This window comes from Arachis stenosperma, chromosome 1 (assembly GCF_014773155.1).
Source record: "Arachis stenosperma cultivar V10309 chromosome 1, arast.V10309.gnm1.PFL2, whole genome shotgun sequence".
NCBI lineage: Eukaryota > Viridiplantae > Streptophyta > Magnoliopsida > Fabales > Fabaceae > Arachis > Arachis stenosperma.
This window is the reverse complement of record NC_080377.1, coordinates 24,040,281-24,059,054: the sequence shown is the minus strand read 5'-3', so window position 1 is coordinate 24,059,054 and position 18,774 is coordinate 24,040,281. Positions and strand designations below refer to the sequence as shown.

Below are 18,774 nucleotides of genomic sequence, written 5' to 3'. Positions count from 1 at the left end.
GGTAATGAGGAACCAAATTCGTTGTTCTACAACGATTCAACGAAAGAAAAAACAAGATTTGAAAAAAGAACAAAAAATTTGATTCTTTTTCTCGAGAATACAATCATGACTATGAGTCAAAATATATTTGTAATTCAAAAATGTTTGTTACAATATGATAAACAATTCATTATGGTCCTCCAAATTTTTTATAAAAATAAAACTATAACTATCACTTTTAGATAAAATATAATTATATATATATATATATATATATATATATATATACTTAATTATATTTTTGTCCCTCATAAAACTATGTTTAACATACATAATATATTTTTGTTTAATATTTGTTATGTATAAAACTTGATGATTTTGTGGAATATTATATGTTGAACACAAAAAATTTATAATTATAAAATTACATATTGAAATATAAAATATACATTAAAAAATAAGTTAAACAATACATATATTCATATAAAAATATATTGTTAGTAAATTGGTGAAAACTTTTTGTATGCACATTATGCAGTATATTTTTGTTAATAATTTATATTTTCTTTTAATTCATACAAAATTGTAATAAGAAAACTATAAAATTGGAAAAAAAACATGTTAAATCTCTTTTAAAAATAAAGATATAGTAAACATTACGTTATGATATTTTAAATCTCTTCTTAAAGGATTGTATAACAATTAATTACAACCTTATTATCATATCTTACTTTTATTTATTTTTATCTTCTCACAATTATTTTATAATAGTAAATGTGTACTCATTCAAAGTTTAAATTTTAATAGAAAAAACAAGAACATCCCATAATTAAATGACCCTTTCTTATATGACAATAACAAGTTTATTTTATTTTAATTAGTGAGTTAATGAATTTATTTTAAAAAATTATTTTTTATGATATATTTTTCTTTATAATTCGAATTTCTTGAAAGAAATATATTTTTAAAAACTTGGACACTAAAAACTAAACTTTATTGTTACATTTTCGTGGTCTAAAACTAAATTTTTACATGTTATAATTTGTATGCCAATGTATTGTAAAAAAGAAAAACGAATACGAAGAGATTATTCTTTTTTGGGATAAAATTATTTTATTTAGATTGGAGTCATAAAAGTTATTATGATCTTGGATATTATTTATTCTTTTAATGTTTAAACAAAGAAGGATTAAAATATATATTATTTTTTAAAATCTAAAAAAGATAAACAAAATTTATGTCAACCATTTTTTTAAAAAATTTAGCAAATAAGTAAAAAAAGGCATTTTTCTTTCACCCATTTCATCGCTAAGACTAAATTATGTCAACCGTTCTTCCACTATTCCATGATCAATCATGTTCACGCAAATTCTGCTGGTTTTTTTAATTCAATCAAAATATAATTTCTTTGATGACGAGCTATATAAATCACAATGCATTTTTATAATTTAATATAACAGGTACTTTTATTGTTATTGGAGTACTCTTATCATGACCACTACCAACTCCAAAAAAGAGTTAAAATTGTCGACGGAGATGCTCTTGTCGAAGGCACTATCTTTGATGATTCCATCATACATGATTGAGTTGTGAAAACTTCTGGATAGGTATCCTACATCTGAACTGAATTCTTTCTGGTTAAAGAATCTCTTTCTAGTTGCTCTGGAACAATTAGGAGATTTTCTAGAAGAAATATGGGGTTTTGCTTCTGGTGGCAACATGCTAGGGGGTGGTGGTCCCGCTTATGGGGTCAAATCAATACGTTCTAAGAAGAAATATTAGAATCTCTTCGATCTCATAAGTATCATACCAAATCCCATCAATCGAATCATTACAATACGTATGAAATCTGGTTGTGAGAAAAAAATTCATACAACAAAAAATACAGAAAAGTATTCGTCTGTATCAATTGACATCCTTGCCAGAAGAACAGAGACCGACATCTATATTTTCTTGGTGAGTGCCTTAGACATTTAGCAATATATACAAATGAATTATAGATTGTTATTTCGGTCAAGATTGTATTATTAAACATTCCGTTGTAATTTTTTATTTTAACTTCTTATAAATGCAGTGGCTACCCATTTTGTTTAGACCCCTCCATGGATGACATTAAAATAGACAGAAACACTAGTTGCAATATATGTTTACGGCATATCTAATGATACCAAAAATCATAGGTTTGTATAAAATTATCTATATTTTTCACACTTAAAATTTTTGTTTAAATTGGTGTTAACATTTATTTGAGTAGAGATGAAATATTAGCTAAATCAAGCCAATTTAGTGCCAAAAATCATTTAAGGCTCTGTGTCCAGAAATCTTATAGATGAAAATGTAAGGTCCCATATCATTTATAAACCATATGTGCTCTCTCTACCATATTAAGTAAAACTAAAATTTATAATTTACTAAACATGTACTTAATGTGTTAGCTTCAATGTTGACATATGATGAAAGATCAGTGTCAGAATTGCATATGAATTGGTACATGCCATCAACCTTCGCAGTGAGTATATAAAAATATTGGTAAAAAATAATTTTTAAATATAGTTCATTCTTAAATCATGGAAACTGAGGTGAAGTCAACTTCACGTAAAGTTGATAACTGAGAGCCGTTAGATGAAAATTTAGTCAAATCATTCAAATTATTTAACGGCTCTCAGCTATCAACTTCACGTGAAGTTGACTGCACCTGAGTTTTTACCTTCTTAAATTATTATTTTATTTTTCCTCTATAGTAATACATACTAGATGAGGAGGTATCGTCAAAGAATATGCGAAGAAAATATGGGGAAGGTAGATTACCTTGGAAAGGTGATTGAATTATTTACAATTTAATTTTTATAAAAATTTATTTAATTTGTATTTTTCATTTTTTGTTTACTCACAATTAAAAAATTATTAGATGTTTGTTAGTGTTAAAGAAGACAACAATCATTGGATTTAGTGGTGTTTGATTTTCGAAAGCAAGAAGTTATTTTATTAGATCCAACACCTGATCTATCTAAAGAGGACTCAAAGAATTTGACCATTAAAAGACTGGTAATTATACTTGTTTGATAATCTTAGTTGTCTAATTTCTATGATATTTATAAATACTATTAAATGGTTAAAATGGATGCAGGCTTTGTATATCGAAGTCATGTTATAAGATCCCACATTTTATGACTCCAAATGTATTCTAATGCAAAAAGTTTTAAAATTTGCTATTGTCATGTTAGATGAAATTGGAAGATGTGAAAAGTATTTGTTTTATTTATAGTTTAGTCAACAAAATTATATTACAATCCAACTGAACATTTTTGTTGACTGTAAGTTACTTTGTAGAAATGATGGAGGTGTTTGGGTGGCTCAATGGATGAGATAATGTGGTTGGTGCGATCAATATTCTTCTATTGATGTAAATAGTTATAGCATACTATAAAAAATTAAGTATTTATTTCAAATTGTATGAATTTTTTTTCTTTTTACAGGTTCACGATAAAATTCGGATAACACTTACTTTGGATCTCATATTGCATCAGTACAATCTGAAAAGGAATGTTATCATCAAAGTTGCCAAAAAAATTACAAGAAAATTGATGCCAAGTATAGGACTTTAGTTAAAAAGTAGAATGCATTAGTATTAGATCTCCAAATTATTTATTTGTCTACTGTTAGTATGATGTTCTTTCTTTTAATATTTGTTATTTCTGCTCATATTATTCATCTTTTTTAATTGTTATTTTATTTCATTTAAAATTTATTAATCTTTATGTAGTTTGATATATGTTAAATATATAATTTAGGGCAAATCACCCATATCAGTAAATGATTCCCCATAATTTCACCAATCAGCCAAAAGGTAAAATGGTTCACGAATCAACCAGATACACGTTTCTATGTAATTTGAATCACACTGATTCAAATTACACAACGCACACAAGCACTAATTCGAATTAACCTAATTCAAATTACACACGCTAATTCAAATCAGGATGATTCAAATTACACACATGCTACACATAGTAATTCAAATTGGCCAGATTCGAATTACTCAATTTTTGGTGCAAGTAGTAATTCGAATTAGTGTATTTTGAATTACTCAAGGTTGGGCTATAAAAGGAGTTTGAACCAACCTTATTTGAACCACTTTTCCAATGGCACACCCCACCAAATTCCAGAGAAAACAACCCAAAATGACTCCAACAAAGGCTTGAGCAGAATATTCAGCCAATGGGAGACAATCCAGACAGACTTTATCGTTTGAATGGAGTAGCCCATATAGCCGGTGTCATCAACAAAGAGGTAAGTACGAAATCTTTTTTTAAAGTGTAGGACTAAATAACTTATTAGTTTGTTTATATACGTTATGTTAGTGGTTTTGATAGTAAAGAACGTTGGTAACATTGTATGTGAATGATTTTATAAGTTTCGTTAGTGATTTTATAACAAAACCACTAACGAAACTTATAAAATCATTCACATACAATGTTACCAATGTCATTTACTATCTAAACCATTAAAAAATGTATATAAACAAACAAATAAGTTACCTAATCCTACTTTTAAAAAAAAGATTTCGTACTTACCTCTTCGTTGATGACACCGGCTATATGGGCTACTCCATTCAAACGATAAAGTCTGTCCGGATTATCCCATCGGCTGAATATTCTGCTCAAGCCTTTGTTGGAGTCGTTTTGGATCGTTTGGTGGGGTGTGCTATTGGAAAAGTGGTTCAAATGAGGTTGGTTGGAATTCCTTTTATAGCCGAACCTTGAGTAATTCGAAACACACTAATTTGAATTACTACTTGCACCAAAAATTGAGCAATTCGAATCTGGCCAATTCGAATTACTATATGCAGCATGTGTGTAATTCGAATCACCCTGATTCAAATTAGTGTGTGTAATTCGAATTAGGTTGATTCAAATTAGTACTTGTGTGCGTTGTGTAATTTGAATTAGACTAATTCGAATTACATAGAAATGTCTATCTGATTGATTCGTGAACCATTTTTCTTTTTGGCTGATTGGTGAAATTCTGGGAAATCATTGACTTATATGGGTGATTTGCCCAATAATTTATGATTATATATGTTGCTGATTATTAGAGTTGGATTTTTAAACGTATATTTTAATGTAAAATAGTCTATATTCAAATAGAAAATGATCTATACTCAAATAAAAAATGATCTATACTCAAAATCTCCTAAAACATTTTTTTATTTAACATAACTGTATGACAAATGAAAACACAAGATAATAATAATAATAATAATAATAATAATAATAATAATAATAATAATAATAATAATAATAATAAAGGTAAGTTTAGATGGATACATAACATCCTTTAATTTATTCTTCTAAATTATGATTATTATAAATAGTTGTCAAAATAATTTTTTAATACTTATAGTATAGGTAATTTTTTATCAATTGTTAACTTTTCTCAATATTTACTTTTGAACTTCTTGAAGTACTCTAATTTAGATTTCTATCTTTCTCTTGTCTTTATCTTCTTCATCCATAATTATAGTATTACTCTAAAATAAACAAAAGTAGAAATATATTAATATTGGCAAAGATGATATTAAACAAAAATATTATATTTTACAATTAAAAGTACATAACTAGAGTACAAAATTAGAGTATAAGAATAGAACTATTCATGAAAATTAAGTGATTACACGCTTGAAAATAAATAAGAAGTTAAATATAGTAGTATAATAAGAAAAATAATAATTTTAATAAGTGTTTTGAGAGAAATCTATACAAATAAATTTTTATTAAACTTTCATTAATGCGACTATTTTCAAGACTTTTTGATTTATTGTCCTTAATAATAAAAAATATGTTATTTCATTGATAAAAAATGTACAAATATATTAGCTCATACATAACACCGACATCAAAAAAAAAATTATTTAAATTATTGAAAAGCGTATATCTTTATAAGAAAACATACTTAACCTATTGCAAAAATGAAAAAAAACGAAAAATCAATAATTTCTTATAATGTTGGGACAATATAATATAACCATACATACATCTTTTACAATGATATTTATAGGTTGTCTCCTAATTTTTTTAATAATAAATGGCTTGTATTAATCTCTGTTTGTTCGGATAAATGCAGTTGGAATTTTGTAGTTCTGATTCTTCTAGAAAGGAAGATAAAAAACTCATACATTGAACCTATAGCACAGAGATATGGATTAAGACCTAGAAAATATGGGTATATTGAGGGATATATTTTTTTTATTTAAATAAAATAAAAAAGGATCAATTTTATTTGATTCTATAAATTTGAAAACGTGAATCTCCTACACCTACTAATATACAAATCATGATATGCTAGTGTGCATTAGATATTATATTAAACACCGATTTATGCATTAAATTCTTTTAAAAAATTATTCATAAATCGTCTCAAGACACCGAACATCCCAAATTGTATATAATTCGTCTTAACTAGCATGGTTTATTATTTTTTTTGAATAATCCTAAACCTCAATTAAATATATATGTTTAGTTTATTTTGTCAAATAAAATACATCTTTAAAAATTTATTTTGTTATTTGAGTTTTTTAAAATATATTTTGTTAAAATTATAATTTTAAAAAGTATAAATATTTTTTTAAATAAAAGTGACATATTAAATTAGATTAAGTGTGATGAGTAATATTTTAAAATAAGAAGGGAAAAGCACTTGAGTATAGGACATAACTAATTAATTTAAATTAAAAAATTATAGTTATTTTTTAATATAAACTTGAGGAACAAATTTTTAGATTAATTACAAAACTTAATTGGCATTAGTGATTTTTTTTTTTGGTGACTAAATAGAAAAGAAAGAAAAAAAAGAGACAAAACCAAATTAATTGGCTAGGGTCATATCTAAATCTATTAGATGTTGAAGTTCACTCCATGGTTGGCTCCAATTCGAGTGAATGTCCGCGACAGAAGCAGCTGCTTTAGCCATACAATCTGCAACACTATTTGCAGTCCTCTGAATTAAAAGAATAGAGACTCTCCAATTCCAATTCATAACCTCCTGAATATGCTTTGCCAAATCCCATTCCGGAATATCCTTACTAAGCATTCTTTGGTTTACCAAGAAAAGAGCTTCTAAACAGTCTGTTTCACAAATAACCTCACGAAATTCACTCTCCCAAGCAAGAAGTAAACCTCTCCAAATTGCATACAATTCAGCAAAAAGAACACTGCACACTTCGACTTTTCCAGTGCAACCTTTCAACCAACATCCATCAGGATTGCGAATAATATAACCAAAACCAGCATAGCCAGAAGGAGCAAACCAACTAGCATCACAATTCAATTTAACAGAATGAATTGGAGGTGGAACCCAATGCAAACAAAGTGAAGGAGGAGACAGAGATTGATGCATAGCAAAAATAATGTAAAACTCCCTTACTGAACTACGAATCAAACTCACCACTTTACTAGCACTCCATGAATCATCTATATTAAATAAGTCATGATTCCTACTTCTCCAAATCCACCAGATGGTCGAAAAGAAAAGAAAAGCATCTCCACTCCTTGCACCTCTGTAGAGCCAATCATGTAAATTCGAGTTATCTGAATACAGGTCTAAAAGGGTCCAGACCTCCTTGGCACTAGGGCACTCCCGAAGACAATGAAGAATGGATTCAGAACCATTCTGACACCGATGACAGGTACTAGATAAAGCTAAACCACGACCCAAACGAAACTCTGCCGTAGGAATAGCATTATGAAGACTGAGCCAAATCAAGAACTTATACTTCTCAGGAATATGCAGACGCTATACCCGCATATTCCTGAGAAGTATAAGTATATGATATAGTGATTTAAGTATATAGGATATATGATATAGCCATGATATTAGACTTTTTAGCATTATATGAATTTTATTATAAAAATAAATTGATTAATTTAAATTGAGAAATTATAGTTAATTGATTACTATATTTTTTTAAATCAAAATTATAATTGAAAAATTATTAAAAAGAAATAAAAATAATTGGTATATTGGACTAACTCAATGTTAATCATATTTTATTTTTCTATTATAAAATATAATAAAATTTTAATTCTCAAAACAAATTAAAATCACGTTATTTGTAAGATTTAATTTTTTTATAGTGTTTTCATAAAGTTTGTACAAAATTCACCTATCATATTGACTGGACTTATTTATTTACATAAATTTTGTTAATGAACTCACCAAACTTATTTACGCTTTAATACGATTTAAATTGTATTGGTATATTTTTATTTTCCAATCAATTTAATTTTATTTAAATAAATCAAATTTTAAATTATAAAATTTGTTTTATTTAAAAATTTAAAATTTAAATAAACAAAATTTAAATTAATAATTAAATTTAATTTTATAAAATTATATGTATTTATATTATTGTACTCATATAATTAATTATATTTTTTTAATTTAAAAAAATAACGATTTAAAACTGTTAATTCTTAACTAAAAAATAAATACATTTGTATTATTTTTAACTTAAAATTTATTAAATAAATATACTCTTATTATTTTAATTTTTTATTTTAAATAAATATATTTGTATTATTTTAAATAAAATTTAAAATTAATATAAGTAGCTTTATTTAAAATTTAAAATTTTAATATTTTAAATAAACATTCTTATTACTTTAAAATTTTTTAAATTTAAATAAACATACTCATATTATTTTAAATAATTTTAAAATTAATACAAGTAGATTGATTCAAAATTTTAGAATTTTAAATAAATATATTTTTATAATTTAAATAAATATACTCTTTTAATTTAAAAATAATATAAATGTATTTAAATAAATGTAGGCATGTTCTTTTAATCGTGTGTTAGAGTAGTTTGGGATAGGTTGTATTAATCGTGCTAGAGAGCGAAGAATAGCTCGTTGCATGTAAATCGTGCTATCCTATAGTGGTTTAGGTGAAAAAACAAAAATAAACCATCCTATCTTAGGATAGATTATATATAATTTGGGATGCTTGGTGTCGTGTAACGATTTATGAGCATTTTTTTAAAGAATTTGATGTATAAATTGTAATATTTAATACACACTACTCAAACACAATTTATGTATTAGTAGATTTAGAATATTCACGTTTTTGAATTTATTCTAAGAGAATCAAATAAAATTAATCTCTCTTTATTTTATTTAAATAAAAAAACCTAAAAAATATGTGCAGAGATAAGTCGTGTATTTATCTTTTTTATTTTTTATTTTTTTAAAAAATAATTGTATTAGCAAATGAAATACGTGAAAAATATTAGCTTTGAAATTTGGTGTCAATGGTTTTGTGGAAATCGTGCTTAACATAATTGGTTAGTATGAAGACAAAAAAAAAGAAAATAGAGATTCTTTACAAGTCTAAGAAAGATATCATAAATTTCAAGATAATTTATCGTAATTTTATGTGATAGAAGACAAAAATGTAATTATGGTATAATGTGGATTGATTGATAGCATGAATATAGTTAAAATTTTGGCATAATTTCTTCCATATTTGTTACATATCTCTTAGTTGGTGGTGTTATAGTTTATTGTGATGATATGATGATAGTTTAATTGTATGAGTTAGGTCCTTTTTATTTGGTTAGATTTTTTCTATGACTGTCTTATTATGACAATGGCAACATAAATATTTTCATTAGTTATTTTTTTTCTATTTTTAGGTCGCTTTTATTTTAAAAAATTTTAAAAAAATATTGTTATAGACAAAATTAATAATATTATGTTCAATTATTTAAGGAAACTAAATTAATATTTTGATTAGATACTTTTGTTTCATTGAAAATAAATTCTAGTTTCATTGAAAATAAATTTTAGTTTGTTAGTAAAAACACAAAAGCGTGCATGATAGTAGTAAAATCATGATTTTTAGACAAGTAAATTATCGTCTTATTATCTTAAAAAAATAATTTATTTATAAAATAATCATGAAAAATTAACAATAATTTGCTTAAAAATAGTTTATTAGTAAAATAAAAGTTAATTAATTGATTACCATGAAATTTAATTTAACTGTAAATTTGTAATTGAACATATTTTTACAACTTAATTTAAAATTTGTTTACAGCTTAATTTGAAATTTATATTAGAAAAAAAATTTAGCAACTGAAAATATAAGTAATGAAAAACAAAACAAAGCTCATCAAAAAGATAGAAATATAGACAACAAAAAACAGATGGTACCATTTATGTCCTTCTTATTAAAAAAAAAAGAAAAACGTGAATTTTGTTTCTTTTTTAGAATAATAAGCTTTACTTTTTTAAACAATTTGTATACATATATTTGACGAAAATTAAATAAATAAAAGCTCAAGATAAATTTAAAGAAAAATTGGTCAATAAGAATGAAGAAGAAGAATGTACTAAATTTATCTGTTAGGAATTTAAGAATAACACGCCGAAAGAAGTGAAATTATTTTAAAGGTGATGTACTCAAACCAGTTTTTTTTTAAAAAAAAATTATTTGTATAAAATAAATCGATTTTTTTTTAAATCATATAATAACACTAGTCAACTATTCGAAAGCAACTTCATGTGAAGTTAAATGCAGGTGAGTTTTTATTTTTTTTTTTTTTTTATTGAGGACAACTTAGCTATAGCTTCGAGGATTTGGGGGAGTTGGGTCCTATACTAGCTTCAACTTAACATAATTGAAGTGATAATTGCTACTGCGATGCTAGGGTAATTTATTTCTAGAGAGATATTATTACATAATTTGTAGTTTTATGTTGGTGGTTTTAGATCTACGAGGACTAGAGAGTTTTAAGTTTCTTTATTTTTTTAAGTTACAGTTACCTTCTGCTTCGTTTATTTTTTATTTTCTATAGTTTTTATGTTCAAATGTTGTTGGTTCAAGGTTTTTGATAAAAAAAAAAATGATTTGTGATTTATGGCTTGCTTAGGAGGTTTACACTTGGTCATTTGGCTTAGTTAAAATTCGTGTTGCCTGAGGCAATTGTGGCTAAGAAGGTGTTAGTGTTTGATGAAAAGACAAGTTGTATGAAGCCAGATCTACATGTCACCATTAACTATGACGCGGTGGAGTATGAATCAAAGTTGCCAACCGAAGGCGGGCATGCTGTTCCCTGCGCGGCTGAGAGATTTTGTTGAATTCCATCCCGGGGTATGCAAGTTTCTCCAACTACAGTGTTCATTTGATAAAATTTATTTTGAACATTAACTTGTTGAATCACATTGCTTTCTGCTGGTTGCAGCATTGATTGCCTTTGCATCGGTTACTTTTCCAATTTTATTTTCCCTCTTTACTTGTAAGGAACTAAGAATCGTCCAATGGAATTCTAATGAATCAATGTTGAAAATATGAGATGTATGGTAATTGGAATATTTTTGGTATTTATTTGAAAAATTGATCTATGTTTGATTCTTTTTATATTTTGTGTAAAAATATAATTATTTATGAAATTAAGTTTTAATAGTGGTAAATATAAAATTAGTAAAAATCTATAATTATAAGACTAAGAACAGTGACTGCTTTAGCGACTAATTTAGTTTTTTAATTTAGGAATTACCGATTCAGCGACCGATTTCATCGGCGACTGATTCAGCGACCAAAAAATTGGTTGTCATTTAGCGACTGATTTACTCGGCGACCGATTTAGCGCCGAAAAACTTGGTCACCATTTAGCGACCGATTATGTTAGCGACTGATTTAGCGACCGATACTCTTTGGTGAGGGGCTTGGTGGCCTTATTCAAAAATCGGTCACTAAAATCGATCGCTAAGCGTTAGCAACCGAAGTATGTCGCTATTTTCTAATTAGCAACTAAGGTTTTTGTGACCACCAGAATTGGTAGCTATTTCGATAATTTTTTGTAGTGAAAGGAGAAAAAAGAAGATATATTCAGAGTGAAAGAGAGGGAAAAAGACGAAAACAAATTTTTTCTGTAAATATAGAAAAGAGAAGAAGACGAAATTAAATGAAAAGGATTAGAATTTTATGTTATTCCCTCTTTCTCCAATATTTTATATATGTATTAAATTCATTAATTTTTATTTTTAAAAGTTAAAAAGTTATTTGCTAATTAAAATTAATAAATACATATGTCATCAATTAATTAAAATATATAAAAGATGTATGTAATATCCTCAAATTAATTGGGTACGAAAGAAATCACCTTGTTTAATTACCTGACCGAGCCAAGAACCATGTATGCAATTGAGTACGATTTTTCTGATGTCATGAATTCTCAATCCATGGGGCTTCATAGCAAAAATTCAATCGGCATCTATAGCTTAATACTACTAATTCTTTATTCGTTTTGACCAACTAGCTAATTAATCAAACCTTTGACAATTCGTATAATGAAACTTACATACAAAATACCGATCACAAGTCTACTTCTACAAACAGGGAACGAAAATCGTAGCTAAGAAATAACAACTTGAGATGAAGTATGAAGAAAGGAACCTAATAATCTTAGCATGCATTATCATGGTATATATTAGCATTATCCCCATTATTATTTATTAGTATCATCACCAATGTTTTTTTTATAAAACGCTTTTTTATAAAATCTAAGATTTTTTCACTATATGACCTGATGATCAAGCCTCATCTAATTCATCAATCAAAATTTTTTGAGATCATATTTAGTGACCAATTATAATAATGATCTGTGGGCTTGGGACAAATCAAACCAAAATTAGGATGCGATAGTATTTGAATTGGATGTACAATCTTCAACAGAATTATATTGCAGCTAGATGTTGATTCCTTCAATAATATAATATATAGTTCCCTTCTATCTTCTCAAAAGTATTAAAAGTATTCTATATAGAGATATTACTATTAAAATAATTACAAGCAAGTATTTATATATAAATCACAAAAATATATATTATTTATACATTAAAATTAATTACTAAAATTAATTATTATATATTTTTATATAAATATATATAATTTAATTTATTTTTAATATATATTTTATATTAATAACTGATTTTAGTGATTAATTTTAGTGTATGAGTATAATTGTTTTAATACATAGGACAATCCATTTAAACTTTCTAGCAAATACCTTTCATATAATCATATTATTAAAATATTACCATAAGAATTGAATTCTTTTTCACTTCTCAAGATCCGCTTCACTTCTCAAGTTGTAAGCCACTTTATTATTTTCTTCGTGCATGGTATACCATGCGCTATAAACAAAGTTAGTTCTTTCTTGTAGTATTTCAGTACGGATATTATTATAACGTAACTTATTCCCTGGGTTAGTTAAAGTCAATGCTTACTGGTCCACATCACCAATCCAATCTTAAAACGTATTATTCCTATGGTCCCAAATGGGCTCATACTACCACTGGTATCTATACCTAAGGCAGCACTATAAATATGACAACTATCTATCCTTGTAATCTCACAAAACCTTCTTTCAATAATATTTGTTATTAGTTAATTATATACCTTCACATACTTTGGTTTATTGCATTTACTTAATACATTTCTTACCTCTTTAGATATGGAGCTTAAGCACCAACTTGGTCTTCTTTGCGTTATATTGCTTTTACCAGCACTAAGCATCGCCACTAATAATGACTATTGCCCTTTGAATTCTTATAAGAACTCTAGGGCATCCTATTATGGCACCCGTGATGGTTATGGGACTCCAAGTATGTTATTACCCTCCTTTAATTAATTTACACATATCATGCAATATATTTTGAGGAGTGCATGCTAGGAGAGGTCAACCCTTTTAATAAAAAAACAAGGTTCTGCTCTGATAAAAGAAAATTTTTTATATTTTATTATTTTAAATTAGTTAATTATTAAAAAATCACATAACTCCGATCGGTTAACTCATTTTTTTATTGTCTTTTTAAAATTTTTTAATCAATTTATTGCCAATTGACTTTTTAAATGAATCAAACTGATGTAGTGACTGATTTTCGATTAACCCAATTGTATCAGTCAACTCTATCTGATTTTTAAAACTATGAAAAAACATAAATTTATGAGTGTTGCCTCAAATGCAAAATAAATACAAATAAAAATATTCGTTTTGAGTTATTTTTATAAAAATATTTTTGTTATAGTTTATACCAATGTAAGTTTTCCTTTTACACATTTTTCATGTTTAGTTTCACTAGCGACCATGGTAATTATAACTAGTATATGGTCTCTTTTTCCTTTTCTCTAAGAATATATTTTATGAACTTATTTTTTGAGATGCACGCTCTCTCCTATATATATTTAGGTGGAGCATGTGGATTTGGCGAATATGGAAGAATGGTCAATGATGGCAAGGTTGCAGCGGTATCTTCTGGGCTATGGAAAGGTGGAAGTGGCTGCGGTGCATGCTATCAGGTACGTTTCCCTAACTCCTCGTTATAATAATCCTCAGGTTTTAATTTAATTTACTTTTTAATATTTAATATATAAAAATTATTGTAATCGTATTTGTATCTCATATATATTATTGTAAGAATATATAATAAGTTTTCTGTGTCATATTTTTCACACTTCTTTATTTTTCAAAATATATAATAAATAATGGTAATTCAGGTTAAATGTAAAGTACCAACATTGTGCAAAGTCAACGGGGTAACCGTGGTGGCAACAGATTATGGTGAGGGAGACAGAACAGATTTCATACTGAGTCCACGCGCTTTTGAGAGTTTGGGTGTGAGTCTTAATGCATCTAAAGAGCTCAAAAAATACGGTACTCTTGATATTGCATACAAGAGAGTTCCTTGCAATGGCAAGATTGTTATTAAGATCCACGAAAGTAGCAGCAACCCTGGATACTTTGCTATGGTGCTTCTCAGCCATGGTGGATTATACGATGTCACTAGTGTTGAATTCTGGGAGGTACATATATATAGTTAATTGGTTGAAAACTAAATAAGCTGGCTGTTATTTTGAAACCAAAGTTAATAATGAGATTCTAATAACTTATTGGCTTAGCTAGTTACATAACTTCATTATTAAGTTATTCTACCTCTCTAATTTTGCAGGATTCACGCAAACAATGGAGTCCATTGCGTAGAGCTTATGGGGCAGTGTTTGACTATGCTAACCCACCAAGGGGTCCACTCTTCTTGAGGTTCCAAGTGACTGGTTGTTATGGAGCTTATTGGCAAAAACTAAATAAACCTATCCCTGCTAATTGGCAGCCGAAAATGATTTTTAACTTTTGACAATGGACTTCAGCTTTAATAATTAATACTTAAAACTTCATACTTTGGGCCTGGAATCATATAATATATCATAAATAAATAAATAGCCACTCTTATTCAGATGAAATTCTGATCTGGTTCTACGAATAATGGTGAGTGTGTCTGTGTGGTGTGTGTATTGTTGGGTGAATTTGTTTTTGTATGTTATTCTTTGTGGAGACTACAATAATATGTATTCTTGTACTTGGAAATAAATTGTCAACAATAAAATAAATATATAGTGTCATTTTGTTTGGGCAATATTAATAATTAGGAGAATTCTGTTGGGAATAAGTAGTATGACCACAATTCAATCAATCACGTGTCAAATAATTTGTTATTGTTATTATATTAAAATGTTAATATAATAAGGTTCTTGATTAAATTTAGAGATTTATCATTGTGATAGTGATCATAATATTGAGAGATAAATCTTTTATAATTTAATCAAAATTGTTCTTGGTCATAGGATTATTAAAAAGGACATTAATAATCCGAAAAGATCAATATATATATATATATATATATAATAGTTTTCATTGGATGAAGATTAATAGATCTCATTTATTAAATTATATATATAGATGGTGCATATAGAGATATGACCATTGAACTGACTCACTTTGAGAATTCCTAATGGTTATAATTACCGTATATTTGTCAATAGGATATTCTCAAGATGAATATAGTAATAGAGTTTCCTTTGACCTGCGACTGTCATAGTAATTAATAATGTATTTATTATACTTTGATTCCGGACACCTAATACCCTAGGGTGCTAGTTGAATGGATATTGGGTATAATTTAAGTACTTGTAGAATTAATGATTAGTCAATAAGGAATCCATCAACTCTCGGTAAAGAGTTTGAGCTCTATGATTATAATGACTGAGATGAATAAAACCTTGGCCAAGGAGATTGAATGAATGAAGAAATGAGTTTTTTAGGTCATTCACAGTTCATTATAATAATGGTAACAAGTTAGAGTTTGACAATTAAACCATACTCTAAGAGTTAACCAAGAGCTGAAAAGATGGAAGGAATTATACTTTGTTCTTCTAAGATTCTTAGTAAAAATATATTACTTCATACTATCGGGTCGTTGAGGAGTGTTGCTAGACGCCAACCTTGATTAGTAAATTTAGTATGACTAATTTACTACCCGTTTAGTATTGAACCTATGGGGTCACACACTAATGGGTGTTCTAATCTTTGCTATAGAATTATTTAATTATTATTTTGGTTTGATTAAATAAATAATTATATTAATTCAGATGGAATATTATTATATTTTTTGCTAGCACCAAAAATATAATAATAGTATGATAATTGAGAATATTAAATGAGATTTGAGAATAATTAGTTATTCTATTCCTAAAAATTCATGGTTTATTAACATAATTTTGAAAAATTATTTTCAGATTCAACTATTTTTAGCTGAAAACTTAAAATGAATTTATCAAATATATTAAATTGAGTTAGATTCAGATTAGATCTTCGACTTAGTGGGATAATAATTTATTTTTTACACTTGTCTGATCTCGACGTAAGTTTCAACTCTTAATACTTCTAAAATAATTTATGTTATAAACTAGAAGTAATTTTCTAGCAAAATATTAAGGAAAGAAAAAAGATAGATGACAAGAAGAAAGAAGTTGTGCAATAACTTAGTGTATAACTGTTTAGTTAGTTAGAGTCTTAGCGTGTTAGTTGGTTAGGAATGTTACTGTCTCTGTATCATGAACAGCTACCCTTTAACCATTGTAATGCATATATGAAGCTAACTCAATTCATCTAATTCATTATCTGGTGTATGAAAATTACACTCACACTATGTAATTTCGCACAACTAACCAGCAAGTGTACTGGGTCGTCCAAGTAATACCTTACATGAGTAAGGGTCAAATCCCACGAAGATTGTTGGCTTGAAGCAAGCTATGGTTATCTTATTATTCTTAGTCAGGATACCAATAGGGTTCTTTAGTTTCAATTGTAAAAAGTGAAAGAGCATGAAATGAGTAATTGTTACGTAGTAATGGAGAATGTGTTGGAGTTTTGGAGATGCTTTGTCTTCTGAATCTCTGCTTTTCCCCTGTCTTCTTCTTCACGCACGCAAGGTTCCTTCTATGGCAAGCTGTGTGTTGGTGGATCACCGTTGTCAATGGCTACCATCCGTCCTCTCATTGAAAATGGTCCAAATGCGCTGTCACCGCACGGCTAATCATCTGTCGGTTCTCGATCATGTCGGAATAGGATCCATTGATCCTTTTGCGTCTGTCACTGCGACCAACACTCGCAAGTTTGAAGCTAGTCACAGTCATCAAATCCCTGAATCCTACTCGGAATACCACAGACAAGGTTTAGACTTTCCGGATTTTCAAAGATGCTGCCAATGGATTCTAGCTTATACCACGAAGATTCTGATTAAGGAATCTAAGAGATACTCATCCAATCTAATGTAGAAGGGAGGTGGTTGTCAGGCACACGTTCATGAGTTGAGAATGGTGATGAGTGTCACGGATCATCACCTTCTTCATATTAAAGTGCGAATGAACATCTTGGATAGAAACAAGCGTGTTTGAATAGAAAACAGAAATAATTGCATTAATTCATCGAGACGCTGCAAAGCTCTTCACCCCCCAATAATGGAGTTTAGAGACTCATGCCGTCAAAGAGTATAAAGTTCAGATCTAAAATTGTCATGAGGTACAAAATAATTCTCTAAAAGTTGTTTAAATACTAAACTAGTAACCTAGGTTTACAGAAAATGAGTAAACTAAGATAGGTAGTGCAGAAATCCACTTCTGGGGCCCACTTGGTGTGTGCTAGGGCTGAGACTTAAGCTTCTCACGTGCCTGGGCTGTTTCTGGAGTTAAACGTCAGGTTGTAACCTGTTTCTGGCGTTTAACTCCAACTTGCAACCTATTTCTGGCGTTCAACACCAGAATGCAACATCGAACTGGCGTTAAACGCCAGTTTACGTCGTTTATCTTCACGCAAAGTATGGACTATTATATATTGCTGGAAAGCCCTGGATGTCTACTTTCCAACCCAATTAAGAACGCGCCAATTGGAATCCTTTAGCTCCAAAAAATCCATTCCGAGTGCAGGAAGGTCAGAATCCAACAGTATCAACAGTCCTTTTTCAGCCTGAATCAGATTTTTGCTCAGCTCCCTCAATTTTAGCCAGAAAATACCTGAAATCACAAAAAAATATACAAACTCATAGTAAAGTCCAGAAATATGAATTTTTCCTAAAAACTAATAAAAATATACTAAAAACTAACTAAAACATACTAAAATCTATATGAAATTACCCCCAAAAAGCGTATAAAATATCCGCACATCATTATCAAAGCACCCTCATTTTACTTCAATATCCCTGAATTTCTTTCGTCTTCTTCTCAACCAAGAAAAGATATTTTTCTGCACAAGTCACTGCTCAAGATTATTGTCATGGTATCAAGAGCGCAAAAAAATATATCCCTGGCTACCACAAGCGACAACACTGGAAACACTACATATTCTACTATTATGCCGACGAGCTAAAATCAAAGCTTACGGATATCGACAAATATACCGTG

General features: G+C 28.1%; 2 protein-coding genes across 2 annotated transcripts; one reads left to right on the top strand and one right to left on the bottom strand.

Moving 5' to 3' along the window:
- Positions 1–6,843: 6,843 nt before the first annotated feature.
- Positions 6,844–11,557, bottom strand: LOC130976518 (uncharacterized). The gene is made up of 2 exons (XM_057901400.1): positions 11,537–11,557; positions 6,844–7,770 (listed from the first exon to the last, which is right to left on the bottom strand). Exons 1-2 carry the CDS (start codon positions 11,555–11,557, stop codon positions 6,844–6,846), a joined length of 948 nt encoding a protein of 315 aa, XP_057757383.1.
- Positions 11,558–13,495: 1,938 nt separating this feature from the next.
- On the top strand, positions 13,496–15,359 carry LOC130944935 (expansin-like B1). The gene is made up of 4 exons (XM_057873534.1): positions 13,496–13,646; positions 14,231–14,340; positions 14,539–14,844; positions 14,991–15,359. Exons 1-4 carry the CDS (start codon positions 13,496–13,498, stop codon positions 15,171–15,173), a joined length of 750 nt encoding a protein of 249 aa, XP_057729517.1. The 3' UTR covers positions 15,174–15,359.
- Positions 15,360–18,774: the final 3,415 nt, after the last annotated feature.